At 35.5% G+C, this 22077-nt stretch overlaps 4 protein-coding genes across 16 annotated transcripts; 3 read left to right on the forward strand and 1 right to left on the reverse strand.

The window, feature by feature from the left end:
* The first annotated feature begins 1954 nt into the window (after nucleotides 1-1954).
* Nucleotides 1955-7582, forward strand: LOC107618404 (Tetratricopeptide repeat (TPR)-like superfamily protein). 7 transcript variants are annotated; one of them, XM_088498172.1, is made up of 6 exons: nucleotides 1980-2104; nucleotides 2181-2327; nucleotides 2716-2865; nucleotides 4434-6275; nucleotides 6731-6955; nucleotides 7095-7582. In XM_088498172.1, exon 4 carries the CDS (start codon nucleotides 4572-4574, stop codon nucleotides 6264-6266), a length of 1695 nt encoding a protein of 564 aa, XP_088354298.1. In that variant the 5' UTR covers nucleotides 1980-2104; nucleotides 2181-2327; nucleotides 2716-2865; nucleotides 4434-4571; the 3' UTR covers nucleotides 6267-6275; nucleotides 6731-6955; nucleotides 7095-7582. The 7 variants fall into 7 exon arrangements, with proteins under 7 accessions (XP_088354300.1, XP_088354296.1, XP_088354298.1 ...); XM_088498173.1 differs by having other exon boundaries at nucleotides 1983-2104; nucleotides 2178-2327; XM_088498174.1 differs by having other exon boundaries at nucleotides 1955-2327; nucleotides 4509-6275.
* A 444-nt stretch (nucleotides 7583-8026) lies between these two features.
* On the reverse strand, nucleotides 8027-11647 carry LOC107619192 (glucose-6-phosphate 1-dehydrogenase, chloroplastic). Of its 4 annotated transcripts, none has more exons than XR_015899281.1 (7): nucleotides 11342-11647; nucleotides 10749-10939; nucleotides 10553-10647; nucleotides 10337-10451; nucleotides 9889-10094; nucleotides 9660-9809; nucleotides 9455-9575 (listed from the first exon to the last, which is right to left on the reverse strand). XR_015899281.1 is itself a non-coding variant. In XM_088498168.1 (6 exons), exons 3-6 carry the CDS (start codon nucleotides 9539-9541, stop codon nucleotides 8256-8258), a joined length of 768 nt encoding a protein of 255 aa, XP_088354294.1. In that variant the 5' UTR covers nucleotides 9542-9575; nucleotides 9660-9809; nucleotides 9889-10154; the 3' UTR covers nucleotides 8027-8255. The 4 variants fall into 4 exon arrangements, 2 of the variants coding, with proteins under 2 accessions (XP_088354294.1, XP_088354293.1); XR_015899282.1 differs by having other exon boundaries at nucleotides 9889-10227; XM_088498168.1 differs by lacking the exons at nucleotides 10337-10451; nucleotides 10553-10647; nucleotides 10749-10939; nucleotides 11342-11647 and adding exons at nucleotides 8027-8505; nucleotides 8752-8952; nucleotides 9051-9280 and having other exon boundaries at nucleotides 9889-10154.
* A 1051-nt stretch (nucleotides 11648-12698) lies between these two features.
* Nucleotides 12699-15740, forward strand: LOC107615988 (isocitrate dehydrogenase [NAD] catalytic subunit 5, mitochondrial). Its single transcript, XM_016317998.3, has 8 exons — nucleotides 12699-12865; nucleotides 12983-13178; nucleotides 13876-14196; nucleotides 14276-14437; nucleotides 14529-14603; nucleotides 14710-14819; nucleotides 14896-14968; nucleotides 15231-15740. The coding sequence occupies exons 2-8, from the start codon at nucleotides 13026-13028 to the stop codon at nucleotides 15420-15422; spliced, it is 1086 nt and encodes a 361-aa protein (XP_016173484.1). The 5' UTR covers nucleotides 12699-12865; nucleotides 12983-13025; the 3' UTR covers nucleotides 15423-15740.
* A 1329-nt stretch (nucleotides 15741-17069) lies between these two features.
* Nucleotides 17070-21853, forward strand: LOC148543586 (putative disease resistance RPP13-like protein 1). Of its 4 annotated transcripts, none has more exons than XR_015900166.1 (3): nucleotides 17070-20927; nucleotides 21378-21628; nucleotides 21707-21853. XR_015900166.1 is itself a non-coding variant. In XM_088500553.1 (2 exons), exon 1 carries the CDS (start codon nucleotides 17237-17239, stop codon nucleotides 20915-20917), a length of 3681 nt encoding a protein of 1226 aa, XP_088356679.1. In that variant the 5' UTR covers nucleotides 17070-17236; the 3' UTR covers nucleotides 20918-20927; nucleotides 21378-21853. The 4 variants fall into 4 exon arrangements, 2 of the variants coding, with proteins under 2 accessions (XP_088356679.1, XP_088356678.1); XR_015900165.1 differs by having other exon boundaries at nucleotides 21408-21628; XM_088500553.1 differs by having other exon boundaries at nucleotides 21378-21853.
* Nucleotides 21854-22077: the final 224 nt, after the last annotated feature.

A 22077-nucleotide genomic window follows, 5' to 3' on the forward strand; every position in this document is an offset into this window, starting at 1 on the left:
AGGTTTGGACTATGATCAAGTTTTTAGTCCGGTTGCCAAGCCTACAACAGTACGCACATTGCTGTCTATTGCTGTTTCAAAAGGATGGAGAGTGAGGCAGTTTGATTTCAACAACGCATTTTTCAATGGGGATTTACATGAAAAAGTGTACATGGTGCAACCTGAGGGTTGTGCACTTGGTTCTGGCCTTGTGTGCAAATTGGAGAAGGTCTTATATGGCTTGAAACAGGATCCAAGAGCCTAGTTTCTGAAGCTAAGCAGCACACTTAGAGGCTTTGGTTTTGCAAGTACAACCTCAGATCCTTGTCTCTTTGTTCGACACAGTAAAGCTTTAACAATATATTTTCTAGCATATGTTGATGACATACTGATGACTGACACTAATCAAACTGAAGTTGATGATTTGATCCAATAATTAAATAAAGTGTTCACTCTAAAGGACTTGGGGGAAATGAATTTTTTTCTTGGAATTGAAGTTGAAAGAACTAAAACTGATACTCTAGTGCTGAAACAGTATAAATATGTCAAGGATCTGTTGAAGAGAGCTGAGATGTTAGAGGCTAGACCTATTACCACACCAATGGCTAGTACCTTAAAGCTTGATACAATAGGTATAACATTTGATAAGTCCTTTTTGTACAGATCCATAGTGGGTGGGTTGCAATACGCCACCATCACTAGGCCTGATATTGTCTTCTCCGTGAACAAAGTGTCCCAATTTATGCATGCTCCCCTGGAACAGCACTGGAAGGCAGTAAAGAGAATCCTTCGCTACCTGGCCGGGACAATTGATTTTGGGCTTGAAATTCACAGAAGCAGCGACTTCAGAATCTTAGCATTCTGTGACTTAGATTGGGCAGCAGATCCTGTGGATAGACAGTTAACAACTGAGTATTGCATATTCCTTGGGGTGAATCTCATAAATTGGTCAAGCAGGAAGCAAACGGCTGTAGCCAGATCAAGCGCCGAGGCTAAGTTTAGAGCCTTGGCTGATGCCATGACAGACACTATGTGGCTGCAGAAACTCCTCCATGAAATGCACATACCGGTTGGACTTCCTCCAACATTGTTTTGTGACAATCAAAGCACAGTGCTCATGAGTCAAAATCCAATTCTGCACAGCTGATCCAAACATTTTGAAATTGATCTCCACTTTGTTCGACATAGAGTTGAGGATAAGCAGGCATATGTAGTCCATATTCTATCTCAAGATCAAATTGCAGATGTTCTTACCAAACCAGTGAGTCATGATGCCTTCTTGAAGATTAGATGCAAACTAAGACTAGTTGACCAACCCAAGCTCAAGTTAAGGGGGGAATGTTGAGGATAAATAGAGATAAGAGATGAAACTAGCTATAGTGTGAGGCATGTGATTAGGAATTAGTTATGCTGAGTTGTCAAGTTTGTTAGAAGGGTAATAAGTTGTTAGAAAAATCTGTTTCAGCTGTGACTACAAATACAAGAGTAAACCTACTCTGTAAAGTAGTTTTTCAGAATCAATGAACTTAGTTTCTCCTTCTCTTCTCTTCTCTCTGCTCTCTAGTCCATTTCTCTCTCGCTCTTAGCTCTCTTTTTCAGATCTAACAGAATTTTCTGATACCTTCTCACACCTAACATATCTCATTAGAAGTTAAATAAATATATTTATAAAAATTTATCAATTTAATGTAGTTAAGTGCTACGTATAATATATGCTATTAGTTAATGTTATATATCATCAATCATTAATGAAAACTATTAATTAAGTGACGAAAAGACAAAAATAATTAATTTATAAATTTTAAAAGGCTAATTTAATTAATAATTTTTTAAAAATAAATTTAAAAAATAATTTATTTTTTAAAAACTAATTTAATTATTAACTCAAAATAACATCTTGTAAAAGTTATTCATATATTTTAAAATTCTACTTAATTTTACAATAAATTTAAAATATTAGGAAGAGATTTTGACAGAGACAAAAAAAAAAAAAATCATAAATTAGAAACAATTATCCCAAATAATTTAATTTCGGTTTTTCAATTTTGTTGTTCTCCTCCGCAGCTTCCACTCCTACCCGCGCGCCGCCACTCTCTTCCCGGAGATCGTCGAATCTATCAAACAGGTTTCTACACACACTCTCTCTCCATTTACAGACTGTCAAAATACCCTAATTCCTAAATCCTAAATAAAATCAGCAGTGCAAGTTCCCTTCTCACGCTCTCAGCAGCGCCAAGTTCTCCGGCCGTCTGTCGCCTCCCGTGTCCTCGTCTTCCAGTAGTCGTCCGGTCGTCGTCGTCGCCGCCTTCCTGCGGTTCCCTCCAGTCGCCGTCATGGTCTCAGTTCCGGTAGGTCCTCTATTCCTCTACTTATATGCCAATGCCACAGTTGTTCTCTTCCTTTGTCTTCAGCCTTCTGGAGATTTCATACACATTGTGGAGCTTCATGCATATGCCAAGATTTTCTGTTTTTTTGTTTATTTTTTTCTGTTGTGAATAATTTTTTTTATGGAGAATTTTTCTAACACAGTGCAGAGCCTATATCAGTACAAACTTGGTCTTAGATTCATATTCCAATTTTTTTTTGGGGTCTATTTGATTCCATAGTCTATTTTGGTTAAGATTTTCTGTCTTTCTTGGTACATGCACTTTCCAAGTTTTTCTATGAAAGAGTTTGTTTGGTTGCTTCACATGTTAACATGACACTGACGAATTGGAACTTTTTACATTTTTGCAGTGTAGTGGAGAAACCAAAAGAATACATATGCAGGGAAGTGGACATTGTAGTTGATCATGTTGGAAATGTTTCTGCCAGTCTTGACGGGCTTATCTCTCAAACAAATGCATTTTCTGATGCTGAGTTAAGAGAATCCAATGCCTCAAACAAGTTAGTATTCTACTTGCACTTAGCTCAAATTATGCATAATTGTCTCTGCTTTTTCTTTGATTTTAGCTGTTGTTTATAGAAACTAGAGGAAAAGAATGATAGGCTGTGTTGAAATTGATCAAAACATACATTCTCCTTGCTGCTAATAGTATTATCAGCAAGTTGTCGTTACTTTCTATTGTCTATATTGTTTTGGTGATATGTGCTCTTACTTTTTTAACATGTTGATTAGTAGTGAATTCAAATTAAGGAATATTGTTGCAGCTTTTAAGGGAAAGAGTTGGAAAAGAAATAGGTTTAGATTTGCTATGTAAAATGCCTCAGAATTTGTTATGACTATGTTGCTTTCAATATGATACTAACAATTTTTTAGAATGTGTATCTAAATTGATATATTCTTCATATATGTATTTATATAATCATGCTAGGTGTATGCCAAAATCAGCCACCAGGGTAGAATACAAATTGAAATACAAAGTACACATTAAAAATGAGTTAAACTATATATGTATTTGTGTACATGGTGGTTGATTTTAGTGTGCAAATAGCATTTTTGGTATTTATAATATGATCCGATAGGGCAAATTTGGATGATCTTTCATTTAGAAAGGGTAAAAAACCGGTTTTATAATGGTAAAAAGGCTAAACTAGCCTTTTAAAGTGTCAAAAATTGGTTTATAAGTTAAAATTGATTTTGCATAAAACTGGTTTTTAAATGAAAAAAGCCAGTTTTTAAATGCAAAATCGATTACTTTTTTAAAACTGGTTTTCATTTTTAAAACTGCCTTACTACTTTTGTAACCCGTTAATAACCAGTTTTCTTATTTAAAACTAGTTTGGTTTACTAACCTAAACCAAATTTCTGGTTAACTGAAATTAGGTTTGTTTATTTTTGGTTAACCTTAACCATGTACATCCCTATTTACAGTTTCATATATTTTCTTTCTTTTATTTATTTATTTTTTTGGTTCATGGATGGATGGTTGATTGATGCGAGCGGGACTCCTTTGTTTTACTACTAATGATTTATTTATTTATACCTCATCTGATAAAGTCAACATTTTCAGCTTAAGAGGTATGTTGGAGAATTATTTTCTTAAAATGCGATGATTATATATGTAGTTTAAAATTTTAAGAAAATGTGAGTGCCCACATGCCTTATTGGGATTGATTTTGAATAAAATTTGAGGACCTGTGGTTCATTTCGTCATATTTCCATCACTTGGTATGCTTTCTCATTATTAATAGAAGGAACTCATTGTTGGGGAGATGCTAAGAAAAGTGGTTATTGCATCAGCATCGCTGTTGTTGTGTAATGTAGGGTCGGTAGTGCTGGCATCTACATGGTTGTAGGTCTGTGTAAATGCATGTTCAGAAAACTTAGATATACGTGTGGATGAATTTGTTTTGTTTATTCTTTTCTTTCACCAGTGATGAACTTTTTTTCACTTTGATATTTGATTTTTCCCAAGTTCTATATGTTGCTATATATGGTTATTATTATGTCTACTTGTTAGTTGTTAATTATTCATAGAAATTGACTGAATTCTTACCATTGCAATGATTAGATATTCAAAGCAATTGATGTGCCTATAGAGTGGGAAGAGCACTATGTAGAAACTGAAATTGACCCTATGACACAGATCTTTCTGACATGGTAAAGCTTGGAATCACATTGGCAAAATCGGGTTTGCTTGAAAGGGCCAATGGCCACTCCCATTGGAAAAGGGAATTGTTCATTGAACCTTTTCCTACGAAATTGGAGAAACTTTTGCTTCCATTTCCATCGATTCTCAACTTCTTCCATCGAGTCTTCTTCTCCCTTACCCTTCAAATCCATCACTTCCACTATTAGGACCAAGCCAAGTAAGAGGATTCCCAATAACAGTTCCTTCTTCATACCCATTCCTCATCAAACCATTCCTCAAGCCAAAGGCCAAGACCTTGATTTCATTAACGTTTCCCACAGCCACATCATTCACTCTCAGTGGGAAAATCTCCAACCTTTCTCACATCCCCTCACACCCTTCAGGGTCAAACACATCCTCCTCAAGCTAAAAAATGACGCCGTTCTCTCCCTCAAATTTTCCAACTGGGTTCAAAACCAAAACCCTAGTTGCCACTCCCTCGAAACACACGCCATCTTACTCCATACTCTTGCCAAAAACCGAAACTTTAGAGCCATTCAAACGCTCCTCAAGAGGATCATCGCTGATTCAGGCGCTTTGGATTTGGATTTGCCTTCTAAGCTCTTTGAATCATTGTTGTGTTCTTACCGTTTGTGTGATTCCACCCCTCTTGTTTTTGATGCGCTTTTCAAGACTTTTGCGCATTTGAATAAAATTAGGAATGCCACTAACACGTTTTGCCGCATGAAGGAGTATGGGTTCTTCCCCACTGTTGAGTCCTGCAATGCTTTCATGAGTTCTCTGATTCATTTGCAGAGGCCTGAGGTAGCTTTGTTGTTCTACTGCGAGATGCGTAGGTCTTGTGTTTCGATCAATGTATACACTGTTAACATGGTTATATGTGCTTATTGCAAGTTAGGGGAGTTGCAGAAGGGTTTTGAGGTGTTGGAGAAGATGAGGGACATGGGTTTGAGTCCAAATGTTGTGTCGTTTAATGCATTGATTTCAGGGTATTGTAATAAGGGAATGGTTAGTTTGGCATTGAAGGTTAAGTCCTTGATGGAGCATAATGGGGTGCAACCAAATGTGGTTACTTTTAACACCATCATCAATGGGTTCTGCAAGGAGAGGAAGTTGCATGAGGCTAATAAGGTTTTCAATGAGATGAAGGGTTGCAATGTGGCTTCTAATATTGTGACATACAATACTTTGATCAATGGGTATAGTTCAGTTGGGAACAGCGAAATGGGGACAAGGCTTTATGAGGAGATGAGGAGGGATGGGATTAAGGCTGATATACTGACTTATAATGCATTGATTTTGGGATTGTGTAAGGAGGGGAAAACGAAAAAGGCTGCGTATCTGGTTAAGGAACTTGACAAGGAGAACTTGGTCCCGAATGCGTCAACCTTTTCAGCACTGATCACCGGGCAGTGTGCGAGAAAGAACTCTGAGCGTGCCTTTCTTATTTATAGGAGCATGATAAGGAGTGGTTGTAATCCGAATGAGCATACGTTCAAGATGTTGATGTCTGCTTTCTTGCATAATGAAGACTTTGAGGGTGCTGTGCAGGTCTTGAGGGACATGTTGGGCAGGTCGATGGCTCCTGATTCTCTTGTCTTGTCTGAGCTCTGTGGTGGACTTTGTAGGTGTGGGAGAAATCAATTGGCATCCACACTATGTAGTGAGATGGAAAATAAGCATCTATTGCCGGAAGGTTTTGACAAAGGACAGATAACCATTGATCATCCAGAGAATGAGACAAAGAACTGAACTTATCAGGTTTCTTTCCCATATGTAGTTTTCAACTATTGAAGCTGTCCAACATACATAACTTATTGGATGTGCATATCTTATTCCGAACATGAGAAAGTTCACTGTAGATAAGGTTCAATCAAACCAATTATAAAAGATAAGTATATCGAAATTGAGCTATATATTTGCTCCAATTGAGTGGTGGCACTCTTCATATTTCCTTAAGAGTGAGAAGCATACTTGTTACTTCTAATAATAGGAATTTCAGTGTCTCTCATAAGTTGCGGTTGAGTAGAACAAAATAATGCAGATTTGTGGCTCCCCAATCAACCTCTTCTTCTTCACTTTTGTCTTTTGCTGCTTGCTTTGACCTTCTTCTAGCTTTTATCTGTTTTAGCTTATCATTATATTGTTATTCATTTTTGCTGGAGGTTCGAAACATAATATGTGAATAGGGTAAAAGGCCTTTGTACTATGGACAGGCACAAGCAGAGGATGAGATAGGGCTATTGCAAAAGAACATTGTTCCTTGGCAGCCATGAGACCTACATTTGCTGCTATGTTGACGAATGATTTAACAATGGGCATGTTGAGCACGATGAGTTGGTACTCATATATATGATCTGTCAATTATCTTTCACATGAATGGATGTGGAATAGTCTTCATGCTGCTGATGACAAATAAAGAAAGAAGTACTGCAAATTTGGTAAGCAATAATCAAGAATGAGGCTGCTAGAATCTTATATGCTTAATTTGATTTGACTATTTTAAGTGACTATAGTCTATTAAAATTATTGCAGTTTGTAGTCTAATGTTTGAATATGATGCAAATCATGGTATTGCAGGTTTGTGCATATTTATGCTATGAAAGAGAAGCTTGCAATTGGAGGAGTGTGATAATAGAGCAAAGGGGATATTGTGAAAGTTTTGAAGGTGTCCGTTACATTCCCTGATGATGTAAGGGTATTTGGAGAGAGAGGAATAGAAGCTTCCAATCCTAAATCAAGGAAAATTCCACCCCTACCTTTTCACTATAGTAGAAGAAATAAGAGGGGGTAAAATGGGAAATAATGCTTTGGGAAATATGGTTGTAACTAACTTGCGACATGGCTCGGGTAGTGAGGGAAGCATGAGAGCTGAGGCGTGAGGGTATTTGATAACAGATTGGAGAGAGAATACAGATTTTGGGAGTAAGGAGTGAGAATTAGACTAGGAGAGAGGCTGACTCTCTAATATCAGCCCCTATCTTTCATTTCTACTGTTTCATTACTTCATACTGTAATTCTGCATTTTCTAAATTCAATGAGTACAGGAGTGAGATTTCCTTGATCCACTCCCTTGATTTTGTGAGCTGTGTGTGGGTATTTTGTGCTTGTACAGATACCAGTTTTTACAGTGTCCTCTGAACTTCAATGGATACCAGATGCTGAGATTACAATTATTTCCAATTTTTATGTACTGTCTTCATGACAGGAGTCTAAAGACTTTGTATCAAGTCACAGCTCTTTCAAAAACTATATGTTGCCATGTTTAAACAAGTTATAATTTCAATAAAGAGTAGTTAAATAAACGAAATTATATAATTTTATTTAAAATGATACATGAATATATAGTATATACACTTTCAATTTTCATCATCGTGTTATTTTACATGTAATATATTTTAATGTTATATATGTCATTACTTCCTTAATATGGTTTGGAATTTTCGCTAGTACACTATGCAGTAACTATTATTACAGTGATATTATTAAGAAATACAAGATCTAGGTGTAAATTGGCACAAAGTATAATGATTTAGATCTTGAACAACATTTACCAAACTATACACCAACTTGCTATCTTCAAATTGTGGCAAGCACAAGCCATGTTACATAACAAACTATGGCATTTTTCTTTATCAAATTGCCTTCTTCAAACCAAAATTAAGGCAACCAAATCACAAAAAATTAAAAATCACTGTACTATAAAGAGAAAATAATGATGAATATGCGTCATTAGTTCATTTATTCTTCAATACCAAGATCACCCCATCTTACATTGTGCTTTGCAGCAAGGTAATGTGCTCCAACAGGTCCTCTACTACCATAAGGATATAGCTCTGGAGCAATCTTCTTGCTCTCAATCTCTTTGAGCAATGGGGTGAAGAGTGACCAAGCTGCATCAAGCTCATCACTTCTAATGAACAACCTTCTTTCCCCTTCTATTGCATCCAAGAGTAATCTCTCATATGCATCTGGTATTTCCCTTGGATACCTACATAAAATTGTTAATGTTGAAATTATAGGGATCTAATTGAAAATTTTTGTACACAGGAACTTGTTTACAAACTTTTGAACTATCAAGACTTAATTGGTTGAGTGAAAATATGTTATGCTTGCAGAAACTAACTATAGCTTAATATTGTAAAAATCATCTCTAAGAAGTTTAAATCAGCAACATTACCAAATAAAGTCAATTCAGTTAACTCTAGGCAGTACATATCTTGAAAAGGTCTCATACCTTGCTCTATAAAGCAAATTTAAGTCGCTTCGATCTAGTCGCATTCCCAGACCAGGAACCTTGTTATTGATTTTCAAGTATATAGCTTCATCAGGTTGAACTCGAAGCACAAGCTCATTCGTAGTCTTGTCCAGATCAGTTCCAAAGTTCCTCTTGTACAAGTTACCTGGTACATGCCTGAATTGGACTCTGATTTCTGCACTGGATACAAATTCATGATTTTTGTAACTACTATTTCCAAGAAAACATGAAAAATTCAAAGGCGCAGTCGCAGCTACAGGAAAGGAAATATTTAATACCGTTTAGTATGGAGAGCCTTGCCAGCTTTCATGAGAAAAGGAACTCCATCCCATCTTGCATTGTCGATGAAAAGCGCGGCTGCTGCAAATGTTGGAGTTAGACTATCCTTTGGAACAGTAGGATCATCTGTGTAACCAGGATATGATTTCCCACCCTTGTTGTGGCCCTTATATTGACCAACAACAACATCTTCTAACTGAATTGGTCTCATTGATCTAAGAACCTTCACCTGAGTTTGAGACAACAATCTTAAGTGTAATCATTGAACAGAATTGATCAATTAATAAATCATCATCAGCAAGTTCAAAGGTTAGTTCACCTAAACTCTTGGAGCTTTAGTGATCTTGAATCATAAAACTTAGCTCATAAACTCAATTTCGAGGCTTAAACTTATAAGACTTACCTTTTCATTTCTGATGTCCTCAGCATCCAAGCTCACAGGAGTTTCCATTGCAAACAAGGCCAGTATTTGCAGAAGGTGATTTTGCATTATATCGCGAATGATTCCATAGTTATCAAAATAACTGGAGAAAAAAACAGACAATGAAGTATGATTTTGTTTGTAAAACACAATGAAGAAATAGGTTTTGTACGAGACTATGACTCACCCTCCTCTTCCTTCTGTTCCAAAATCCTCTGAAAATATTAGCTGCACATTTCGAATGTAGTTCCGGCACCATAGAGGTTCGAAAACAAGATTTGAAAAACGAAGCACTGATAGATTCTCCACAAGCTCCTTCCCCAAGTAATGGTCAATCCTAAATGATTTCAATTCTTACCAACTTTCATTTTTAGCTTGTAAAGGTTAGAAAGAAAAATGAAAAGAACCATATGCACCTGAATATTTGTTCTTCAGATAGGTACTGCTTGAGACATCTTGTTAGCTCACTTTATGATTCTGAGTCGCGGCCAAATGGCTTTTCGACAATAACCCTTGTCCAGCCATTTCTTGAAGAAGCTTTAAGGCTAGCACATTTCACCACATCCACAAATATATTTGGAGGTATTGACAGATAAAATAGCCTGTTTGAATCTTTTCCATCCTGCAGTATAAAGAATTAGTCTCAAGAATAATTACTAAGCAGGAGTTTACCATCTGAGTCTAATGTTAGTTAGTATGAAATCATTGATAGAGTTATTAGTAATCATGAAATGCCTTAAATTGTATGACACCGCCTGGTAGTAGAGATGCATATTTAGGAGGTATTTTAGGAGATAAGAACACTTTTGTTAAAAGTTTTAACCAAATAGCATAAAAGACAAACCGTTGATATGTTAATATTACCTCTTTTTCTTTCAGCTTGGAGTCCAAGTCTGAAAAATCATCCTCAGAGTTATACAGACCAGAATGGTAAAAACATCTTTTCAAGAATTGATCCATTTTGTCTTCACAATTTTCCCTGCAAAGTTCAGAACCATCAATATTTACAACATGAAAAAGAACTATGGGGAAAAGTGAAACAGGGTGAACTTGTACATGATGCTACCAAATAGCATTTACCTCTTGTCAATTCTACATGTTAAAGTTCTGCTAATCATGTTCCTTAATTCTTCATCGGTCATTTTGGTCCGAGCATAACCATACACAATGAAGTTCTGCAATAAAAAACCAAAGCCTCAGAGGCAATGATCATGTCAGTTATTTAAAGTTAAGCTTTTCTTGAAACTTGAAGTAAAACTACAATGAGAAGTAGGACCTCAGGTAGCCAATCTTCATAGTAAAGAGCAAAGAGTGCTGGAAAAATCTTCTTCTTGGCAAGGTCTCCAGAAGCTCCAACAACAGTTATGCTAAGGTTGGATCCTATGCATTCTGAATCTGACAAGGGATATGATGCTTCAGTTGGTTGAGGCTTGCTATCTTCTTTGGCCAATGAACTTCCAACTGCACCTGAAAATGTATGTGGATATATGATATATGATTTCAATTTAACTACACCTTTTTCAAGCTGTGAAATTTCTGCTAAAAGAATCTAATTTAACTACACCTTTTTCAAAATTAAAGTTCAGAACAAGGATATAAACAGGACCCCTAAAACTTCTTTTGCAACAAGTTTTGTCCAAATTCATATACTGATAAAAAACTATGACCATTTGGCATTAAAGAAAACAAGGGCCATCATAACATAGAAGATCAGCATTCAACAACTATGAGCAAAACTTTAAATCTTGTGTGGAGCATTAAGATTTAAGAATATGAGAAAGTTAAGCTCAACCCAAAAATCAGCAAAATTCCGGCTTCATCATAACAAGAACAACAATTAAATCAAGTGGATCACGTAAAGAAACATACCATCATGGGAAGAAACGCTATTTAGTGGATGCCCATTTGAGCATTTCAGCTGAAAATTGTTCCTAGAATTGTTTCTTGGTTGAATGCAAGAATTCCATAAAGAATAAGAAGAATCTATGCTTCCAAAAAGTTGCTGTTGTTCACTCCTTAACACACAAGATGATGTGAAAATGGTTGGAGAAGGAACAATAATATTGGCCATGAAATCTTTTCACAATTCTAATGCAACGAGAAAATTCAATCTCAGAAACTACACCTAACAAGTTTGTTGAGTTCAGTGGTTTCAGTTTATATAGTTACTCGTTAAAGAAATAAAATGGATAGTCTTTTTATCTGTTAGAGACTTAGAGTTGACATCATGCCAAATTTACCCTTTGAGTTCATGGAACGACCAAACAAAATATAAGGTAGATGGGGGGTTATTTTGTAAAACGCATCATACAATATCCTCAACGTGAGGCCTAAGTTTTTCTTTGCAATCATTTATATTTGTAATCGTTTTTGGTTAAAGTATATAATAAATCTTTCTATATTAGAGTATTAGTCAACTGAAAGATCTATGTGCTTTATTTTTTCAATGATAAAACAATTATAAATATTTAATTTTTATTAAAAAATTATATGTCTTTATTAAACATTTTTTCAGAAATTTGATTAGTCAAGTTAGTCTCACATGAAAGTATTATCTAAACTCATGTTTCTTATTTCCTGGAATTATTTCAACTTATATAATTTTCGGAAACCAAAATACTTATGCGTATATCGAAATAAACATTTTCTTTGTGTTTTAGTATCTTAGATAAAAAAAAATCTAAGTAAACATTAATCCTATTTCTTTTATTTTATTTTTCGGTATCGTAATCTTTTCTACAATGTTTTTTGCCAATACACACACACTTATATGTTTTAAAATAATTTTTTAGGTGCTAAATTCAAAAGATTAATTAATTTTATTGATATGACATATGATAATATTTGATTAGATGTTTGCGTAAAATTTAATTTAAAAGATTTATTTGAAAAGATATTTGGTCAACAGAAAAATTATTTAATTGTATTTTTACTTTTTAGCATCGAAAAACTAGGCGGCTTTATTTTTCAAAATTCATTTTTTTTATTTATTTTTATTCTTTATTCTATTTATTTTAGCAGACACTTTTGTACTTATTGCCAATGAGTAAGAGCTCAAATGGTATAGGTTCTCCATATTCAATTAAGAGGTTGCGGGTTCGAGTCTTCTATTTTAAAGTCACCAAAAAAAAAAAAGACACTTTTGTACTTATTAAGCAATATTTTTATTTACCAAACTTATTTCTTACCATTTTTTAAAGAAATTAATTCTGATAAAGTGCTTTTTGAAACACCACAATTTTATTCCGCACCGTTGTTTCAGAAAAGAGAAAAATATACACATCACATTGATTACATTAATGAAAAAGAAAAAGAACTTCGTTCTGCTTTCTAATGTTCCCAATTCATTCTCCGCTCAATGAAGCACTAACATTTTGAATCCCCGATCACAAGGTACGTTCCTTTTGAATCCCTATCAATCGTTCCTTCCAAATCTACATTACAACACTCTCATGTATTATATTAATCTCTTAAATAATTCTTTTATTTTTTTGGTCTGAATCGATGCAGTGAGTGCTCTTAATTTGGGTCAAAGAGTGTGGCATCGTCAACTATGGCCTCTTCTGGCTTCCAGCTCCTCAAACGAACCCTTGGAAACCGCTCCACCGCCGCCAGATTCTTCTCCTCCGTTTCTTCCACTCCGATCCGTGCCACTCTCTTCCCCGGCGACGGTATTGGCCCCGAAATCGCTGAATCTGTCAAACAGGTTTCAACTCTCTTTTCCCCTACAGTGTCGTATATTTGTTTCTTTCTTTTTTTTATTCCTTTTTTTATGGATGGTTGATTTTGAGTGAAGGTTCTTTGTTTTACTACTGTAATTTATAAATTAATATTTTCAGCTAAAGATGTGTGTTCTGGAAGGCATGATTTTATTAAATTACGATGACATACTTGATACACAAGTAAATAATTATGAATTGCTTGAAATTTGAAGATATATATATATATATATATATATATATATATATATATATATATATATATATATATATATATATATATATATATATATATATATATGTTGTTTTAAGAAAATTGTGAATGCTGCATGCCTAATTTGGTTTTATTTTGGATACACTTTAACAACCTGTGCTTCAATTTGTTTTGTTCCCGGTCATATTTCCCTCAGTTAGTATTGTTTCAAAGGGGGTTGTAAGATAGAATGTTTGTAGGTCTGTGTAAATGCATGATGGAAGAACTTAGATACAAGTGTGGGTGCACTTATTTGATTTATGCAGTTGCCAATGATGAATTTTTCACTTGTTTGATTTTTTATTTTCTCCAGGTTCAGTATCTTGCTGTATATGGTTCTTTTTATGTCTACTTGCTAGTATATTCTTAGGGAATTGCGTAGATTCTTTGAATTAGTTGTAACTCTGAATTCTTACCATTGCAATGATTAGATATTCAAAGCAGCTGATGTGCCCATAGAGTGGGAAGAGCACTATGTAGGGACTGAAATTGACCCCAGAACACAGAGCTTTCTGACATGGGAAAGTTTGGAATCAGTTCGGCAAAATCGGGTTGGCTTGAAAGGGCCAATGGCCACCCCCATTGGAAAAGGCCATCGTTCGTTGAACCTTACCCTAAGAAAAGAACTTAATTTGTATGCGAATGTTCGTCCCTGCTATAGCCTTCCTGGCTACAAAACTCGGTACGATAATGTAAATCTCATCACGATCCGCGAAAACACAGAAGGAGAGTACAGTGGGCTTGAACATCAGGTAAGCTTTACAACAGTTGATGTTAAATACTATCAACCACGTTCTGATTAATATATCTTTCAGTATTATTGTGTAACAGGTTGTGAGAGGTGTAGTAGAAAGTCTCAAAATCATTACACGCCAAGCAAGTTTAAGGGTCGCTGAGTATGCTTTCCACTATGCCAAAGAACATGGAAGAGAGAGGGTATCTGCTATTCACAAGGCCAACATTATGCAGAAGACTGATGGTCTTTTCCTCAAGGTCTATCGTTATGTTCAAATTACCTATAGATATCTAGCTTATTTTATTTGTGAATCCTAATAGTAACCTTTTATTTTGAAATTTGTTTTAGTGCTGTCGCGAGGTTGCGGAGAAGTATCCTGATATAAAGTATGAGGAAGTTGTCATTGACAATTGCTGCATGATGGTATATTTGTGAACTTGGATTTAGGGTGCAACTGTATTTGGAAATTCATTTTGAGTATTGAAAATGGTCAAATGGAATTACTCTCATTCATTTTTATAATTTACAGCTTGTGAAGAATCCTGCTCTTTTTGATGTGCTAGTGATGCCAAACCTTTATGGTGACATTATTAGTGACCTTTGTGCTGGCTTGGTTGGGGGTTTGGGCTTGACACCAAGGTAATTTTTGCACTTTGGTCAACAAAAGCTAGAAGTTACAATCTTATCATCTGACATCATTTCATACATGTTTCAGCTGCAACATTGGTGAGGGAGGTATTGCACTAGCTGAGGCTGTACATGGTTCAGCACCTGATATTGCCGGAAAGGTAAGCTGCAATGTTCTTTTTCAACCTTATATTATCTGTTATGGATCCGTTCACCTTATCATCAACTTATTACAGAATATGGGATTTGAATGCTTGTTTCATGAAAGTGCTCAATATCAGTTTGCCCTCTGTGATTTCATAAAACTAATTTGATCTTCTCTTTCTTCTTCAAAAAAAATTGTGAATAGTAATTGTAGTCAATTTACTTCTGTGGTAGTGGTCACAAACATGTTTTAACCTAGGAAACTTTGTGCTTGTGTAGAATTTGGCAAATCCAACTGCTTTACTGCTGAGTGGTGTTTCAATGTTGCGCCATTTGAATCTCCATGACAAAGCTGACCGAATTCAAAACGCCATCCTCAACACAATTGCAGAAGGGAAGTACCGAACTGCCGATCTTGGAGGCAAAGCAAAGACAACCGAGTTCACCAAGGCAATTATTGATCATCTCTAAATTATGCTCTTGAGTAGGCAAGGAATTGCTGCTAATTTGTTTTCTGCTAATTTCCTATTTATTTTTTCCCGGCTTTTTTTTTCGAGGATTAGAATTACCTCATCATAATGGAAAAACTCATTTAAGGATGTGACCTTATAACCACAAGGCATGGGGCAAGCCTTTAATATTGGCTGCCTATGCAGTGTTTTGGACTTGAGAGGGTTGAGTCTCTTACACTTCTAAAACGTACCTTGTCGGATAACCATCCTTAGTCCATTTTAGTATTCTTTGTCAATAATATAGTTAAATAAATGAAGTACCATTAGTTTGTTTTTATATTTGTTTTGTCGTTTTCTCCCTATAATTACTCCCATTATTTTAATCGGTATTTGCACAACCACCAATATAATGGTGAGAAAGACTTCATACTAAAGGCTTTGTTTATTAGGAGTGAAGTAGTTGGGAAATAGAGGAGGAAAACGTTGCAAATTTTGATGTGTAATTAAGAAAGGAAAAATTTTTCTCTATTTCTCTCTAATCAAACAAAGACTAAGTGTCTAAGTCAATATCTTATAGTTTTTTGCAATATTTCTTATTATCTTTGTTCTTCTAAAAAAAAAAAAAAATCTAAATACCCTAAAACTCCCACTTGGATCAAGGTAAGTTCTGGTCTCACATAAATGATGGATTTATGTTGCTGAAAATTTCGATATTTTTAATGTTGAAAAAGATTGTAATTGTAGTAATAACTTGTAATTTTTGTGACATTAATAAGGTAAACAAAGATACCATTTACACCATTTTTCTATTGTGTTTCATGGATTACCAATTTGTCACGGAAAGATATACGAATTTTCGATCATTCAACCTTGGTAAAATGCTAATTAGCTATAACTCAAATAACATAATCTTTTCTTTCTCACTTATAGGTTTTGGATTTGAGTTCCAACGATTGCAACCAATCAAAAAAATCTCTTAGTTGTTGCTGTAATGTGTTAGAAGGGTATTATTGAGTGATTTATATAATATAATATAGTCAATTATGTATAATGGAAGTAGTTTTAGCCGTTGAGAGATACAAAGAGGTAGAGTGAAAGGGACAAAACAAAAGCTAAGTTAGCCGTGCATTGTTTTGGGAGGATTTTAAAATCTTGCATGTGGAGGAAGGGTATCATAGTTCATTGGAATTTTAAATTAGAATTATTATGTCCTTAAAATTAAAAAAATTGGATATTTTAATCCTTTAAATTTTAAAATATACAAAATAATTTTTAATATTTATTTTCATTAGACAATACTTATATACGTGTCCGTTATTCACTTATACATTGTGAATAAAATTATTTTAAAAATAAAATATAAAATAATCCTAAAAAATTTAAAACATTTCAAAACAATTCCTAAAAAATTTTAAAATTTCAAAATAGTTATCTGCATTCTGCAGGTGGTTTTAACTTTTAATTTACCATGAAACACTGCTCGAGGAAGTGTTAAAAAAATTAAACGGTGTGAACACAAATTTTTAAAAAACAAAAATATATTCGTACAGTACTTAATACTGATATTATATCTATAGCTGCCATTCAGCAAATAAAATTTTTCTTAAGTTTTTTATTTGTTTTTTATTGTTTCAGCACTATACAACTATAAAACTAAGCAAACAACAGTGTTAGTGGCTTAGTGCACTGCGAATCGCAAACACTTTAGCTTCCTTAATCCTTGTGCTTGAGAAAACCCAGTGATCTGAATACAATACATCGATCTAGCTACAACAACTTCCCTCGACCCCTTTCATTCTTTTCTCATCATCTGCTGCACTTGATTTTTCAAGCATGGCTGCAAAACTTGAGGGTGGGGCTTATCTCTCTTCTTTTGTTGATGCTGTTTTGGAGAAGCTGTCTTCAATACTTGAAGATGATGACTTTGTCCTCGAAGGAAACGACTCTGCCCTGGAGTTACTTCAAAAGTTAGAGAAAAGTCTATATGATGTTGGACCTGTGCTTGATGATGCTGAGCTGAAGCAGTTTAGTGACAAGAAAGTGAAGAAGTGGCTCATTGATCTTCAAGATGCTTTGTATAAGGCTGATGACTTGCTGGATGAACTCTCCACTAAAGCCGCCACTGCCACTCAAAGAGATCTAGGTAACTCTTCTCCCTGGTCTCACTATGTTGATTCATGTATTGAAGATAGTGCCATCAATGTCATCGAAAAAACAGTTGCCACACTAGAGTCTGTGGCAAGACGAAAAGGTTATCTTCGTCTTCTTCCGAAGGAGAGTGCCAAGATGGACATCTCGTCATGGAGAATTCCATCCACATCTCTTGTTGTAAGTTCTGACATATTTGGTCGGGACGAAGACAAGGAGAACATAATCAAATTGCTGTTAGATGATACCTGCGATGTTGAGTCACTTTTGACTGTGATCCCCATCGTGGGTATGGGCGGAATAGGCAAAACTACTTTGGCTCAACTGGTTTACAATGATGCCAAAGTCGTGGGAAAATTTGACACTAGAGCATGGGTGTGTGTTGCTGAAAATCCTGACCCTGTTAATGTTACAAAGACAATAATAGGGGCAATAGATTCTTGTCCGGGTAACATGGATAAGTTTGATTCACTTCGGAATAATTTGAAGGAAACGGATAATTTTGATTCACTTCAGACTAATTTGAAAGAAAAGTTGACAGGAAAGACATTCTTAGTTGTCTTAGATGATGTCTGGCATGATCGACGAGACATGTGGGAGGATTTTTTAAAACCTTTTCGTTTTGGGGATAATGGAAGTAAGATTCTTCTAACAACCCGTAATGAAAATGTTGCTTCTGTGTTCACGGCTAGTAATTTACATTATCGACTAAGTTTATTGTTGATTGAAGATTGTTGGTCGATGTTTTTGAAGCATTCATCTATTTCTACTAATTCTAAACAATATGCAACTCTAGAACAAATTGGTAGAAAAATTGTTGAAAAATGTAAGGGGTTACCTTTGGCTGTGAAGACACTTGGGGGTTTATTGCGTAATAAGTTAAATAAAGGAGATTGGGAAAATATACTTGAAAGTGAAATGTGGGAACTCTCGGAAGATGACAGTAAGATTATTCCTGCATTAAGAGTTAGTTATCACTATCTTCCTTCCTATTTGAAGCGGTGTTTTGTTTATTGCTCATTATATCCTGAGGATTATGAATTTGACAAAGACGAATTAATTTTGCTATGGATTGCTGAAGATCTTTTACAACCAAAGGAAAACAGCACATTAGAAAAAATTGGTTGTGCATATTTTGATGAGTTAGTTGCAAGATCATTCTTTCAACCTTCTAGTACTAGTGGAAAGTTATTTGTGATGCATGATCTCATGCATGATCTAGCAAAGTTTTTTGCTGGAAAATTCTATTTCAATCTCAAAGAATTTGGCAATCGGCATATGATAGATAGCAAAATTCGACATTTGTCATATACCACAACATATGAGGATAACTTCAAGTTATTTCAAGAGGACTTTAATGGAACAACACACATGAGAACATTTTTAAATTTTCCTTTGTTTCGCTTTCAAGCATCAATTACTATGGAAAGCGAGTTTTGGCTCTTAGGACAACAATTGGAGTGTTTAAGAGTTTTGTCATTTAAATACATTTTTCTAAAATCATTACCTGATTCAGTAGGTGAATTGATTTATTTGCGTTATTTGAATTTATCTTTCACACTTATTGAGACATTGTCTGAGTCAATATGTAAATTATGCAATCTCCAAACTTTGAAGTTGAGAAAATGTTTAAGGCTAAAGATGCTTCCGAGCTGCATGCAAGATCTTGTGAACCTTTGCCACCTTGATATTCGAGGGGCTTCTCGTCTGAAAGAGATGCCGAAGGGAATGAGCAAGTTAAAGCATCTAAACTTCTTAAGTGATTATATCGTCAGCGAGCAAGAAGAGAATGGGATGCGAGAATTAGGAACATTGGACAATCTTCATGGCTCATTTTGCATTTCCAAATTGGAGAATGTCAAGAATAGTGGTGAAGCTTTGAAGGCAAAGATGGGTAACAAAAAGCACATCAACACTTTAAAACTGAAATGGGTTCCAGATGGTGACATTGATGATATTGGAATCGAAAGAGATATACTTGACAAGTTGCAACCTCATGAAAACTTGAATAAGTTATCAATTAAGGGTTATCCGGGTGAAAGCTTCCCCGATTGGTTAGGCTTTTCTTGCTACTCCAATATGACCAAATTGAGTTTGGGTTGTTGTATGAATTGTTGTGAGCTTCCTTCACTGGGACAGTTACCCTCTTTACAGCATTTGGAGTTTTCTGATCTTGATCGGTTGGACAAGATTGGTTTGGAGTTTTACAACAAAAATAATGGATCATTTCAGCAGGAGACACCCTTCAAATCTCTCGAAACTCTGAAGATTGAGTATATGTATTGTTGGCGGGAGTGGCATTTTCCTGATGAGTTTGATGGTTTTCCTCAGCTTAGAATCCTTTCAATAAGAAACTGTCCTGTGTTAAGTGGAGATCTGCCTGCTCACCTTCCGGCTCTGGAGGAATTTACAATTGATAGATGTTCAGAGCTTGCATGTTCGCTGCCGAGAGCTCCCAAGCTTCAGCAATTATATCTACAGAGTTCTCCGGTTTTTACGAATAATGGTGAACCGCAGAAGGTAGTAATTTCAGAAACCCAGCTGGCGCAGTCGGTATTGGAGTACCTGCCCCACATCCAACCCCCAAGTGTCCAATGTCTGGAAATCAAGGACTGTCGGTCAGCGATATCAATTTCAGCAGATTATTTGCCCTCTTCATTACAATATCTGAGAATATCTGACTGTTCAAAATTAACATTCTTAGATCAACTGCAACACAAGTCTCTAAGGGAGATATATGTAGAGGGTTGTGATTCACTGAAGTTGCTTCCATTGGGGGACTTTCCAAATCTCAAGAAACTCGTGATCAGTAAATGCCAAAGCATGGAATGTGTTGTGGTGCCACAGGCTATTCCAAGTCTCCAATATTTAAGCATCTCAGAGTGTCCCAGTTTAGTATCCTTGCCGGCGCTAACGTTGACTGTTCCCCAGCTAGAGGAGCTGCATATATGTGATTGCCCAGAAGTCGATTGCTTTGCTGAGGAGTTCCTCCCACCAAGTTTGAAAAAACTTGAAGTCACTAAGTGCCAAAAACTAGCAAGTTGGATAACATCAAAGGGTTTGCAGAGTGAAGGCCTTACCCATCTTTGGCTTGGTCCATGCTTTGATGTAAAATCATTCCCAAGAGATGGTTGCCTTCCTGCTTCTCTTCAGGCTCTAATATTGTCGAACTTTCCAAATCTGGAGACGCTTGACTGCAAGGGGCTTCACCATCTTACCTCCCTCAAAAGTTTAGCAATTACAGACTGTGAAAAGCTTGAGAATATCACAGAACAACATTTGCTTGCCTCCATAGAACATATCTACATAGGGGAAGAATGTCCTTTGAGGTGGAAGCTAGAAGAGATGGAAGACCCACGGATTTAATTCGTTACAGGTAAGTGATTTTCCTCTGATCTTCCCTAAACTCGGTGCTCTCTAATTACAATGCTAATTCTTTGGACCAACCATTTTCATTTCCTTGTTAATACACCAACATGATGTTCGTTGAATAGATTATTTTGCTTTATTTGTGAAAGTCATTCCAATTAGCAAGAAAAAAGGCTTACTTTTCTTATGCCAATGAATTTTGTAATTTTAAAAATTTTCTTTTATAATTCTGTCTTCTTGAACACTTAAGAGATAAGTCGTAGATTTTGAAAGTGTTTTAACCTATTTATAATATTTATGAAAGTATATTTTTAATTTATCTGCCTGCTCACCTTCCAGCTTCAATATCTTGCTATATATGGTTCTTATTATATCTACTTGTTAGTATATTCTTAAGGAATTGAATAGTTTCTTTGAATTAGTTGTAACTCTTAATTCTTACCATCGCAACGATTAGATATTCAAAGCAGCTTATGTGCCCATACAGTGGGAAGAGCACTATGTAGGGACTGAAATTGACCCTAGAACACAGAGCTTTCTGACATGGGAAAGTTTGGAATCAGTTCGATCAATCTGGGTTGGCTTAAAAGGGCCAATGGCCAACGCCATTGGTAAAGGGCATCATTCATGGTATGCAAATTTTGTCCCTGCTATAGCCTTCTTAGCTGCAAAAACACAGAAGGAGAGTATAGTGGGCCTGAATATCAGGTAAGCTTTACAACAGTTGATGTTACATACTATCAAAGAAGTTCTGATATTATATCTTTCAGTATTATTGTGTAACAGGTTGTGAGAAGTGTGGTAGAAAGTCTCAAACGCCAAGGAAGTTGTCATTGACAATTGCTGCATGATGATATATTTGTGAACTTGGATTTAGGGTGCAACTGTATTTGGAAATTCATTTTGAGTATTGAAAATGGAATTACTCTCGTTCATTTTTATAATCTACAGCTTGTGAAAAATCCTGCTCTTTTTGCTGTCTAGTGATGTCAAACCTTTATGGTAACATTATTAGTGACCTTTGTGCTGGCTTGACTTGAAATATACGAATGGAGTGAGACAAGGATTGTGTTTTGGATTAATTCCCTTGAAAGAATCATCTCTCAGCGTCAATATATATATATACATAGGTACAGAAATAAAATCCCTTAATACTA

Source organism: Arachis ipaensis, chromosome B9, assembly GCF_059453495.1.
Source record: "Arachis ipaensis isolate K30076 ecotype BB chromosome B9, ASM5945349v1, whole genome shotgun sequence".
Lineage (NCBI taxonomy): Eukaryota > Viridiplantae > Streptophyta > Magnoliopsida > Fabales > Fabaceae > Arachis > Arachis ipaensis.

What these genes read in the sequence shown, in the direction of transcription:
- LOC107615988 (XM_016317998.3), top strand. Translation starts at nt 13,026, where the DNA reads ATGGCCTCTTCTGGCTTCCAGCTCCTCAAACGAACCCTTGGAAACCGC. An exon ending in TCGCTGAATCTGTCAAACAG is followed by an intron (nt 13,179 to 13,875) that starts GTTTCAACTCTC and finishes TGCAATGATTAG; the next exon opens with ATATTCAAAGCAGCTGATGT. An exon ending in CACCTGATATTGCCGGAAAG is followed by an intron (nt 14,969 to 15,230) that starts GTAAGCTGCAAT and finishes GTGCTTGTGTAG; the next exon opens with AATTTGGCAAATCCAACTGC.
- LOC107618404 (XM_088498174.1), top strand. Translation starts at nt 4,572, where the DNA reads ATGGCCACTCCCATTGGAAAAGGGAATTGTTCATTGAACCTTTTCCTA.
- LOC148543586 (XM_088500553.1), top strand. Translation starts at nt 17,237, where the DNA reads ATGGCTGCAAAACTTGAGGGTGGGGCTTATCTCTCTTCTTTTGTTGAT.
- LOC107619192 (XM_088498168.1), bottom strand. Translation starts at nt 9,541, where the DNA reads ATGCAAAATCACCTTCTGCAAATACTGGCCTTGTTTGCAATGGAAACT. An exon ending in AAGGCTCTCCATACTAAACG is followed by an intron (nt 8,953 to 9,050) that starts GTATTAAATATT and finishes ATTTGTATCCAG; the next exon opens with TGCAGAAATCAGAGTCCAAT. An exon ending in AATTTGCTTTATAGAGCAAG is followed by an intron (nt 8,506 to 8,751) that starts GTATGAGACCTT and finishes AATTTTATGTAG; the next exon opens with GTATCCAAGGGAAATACCAG.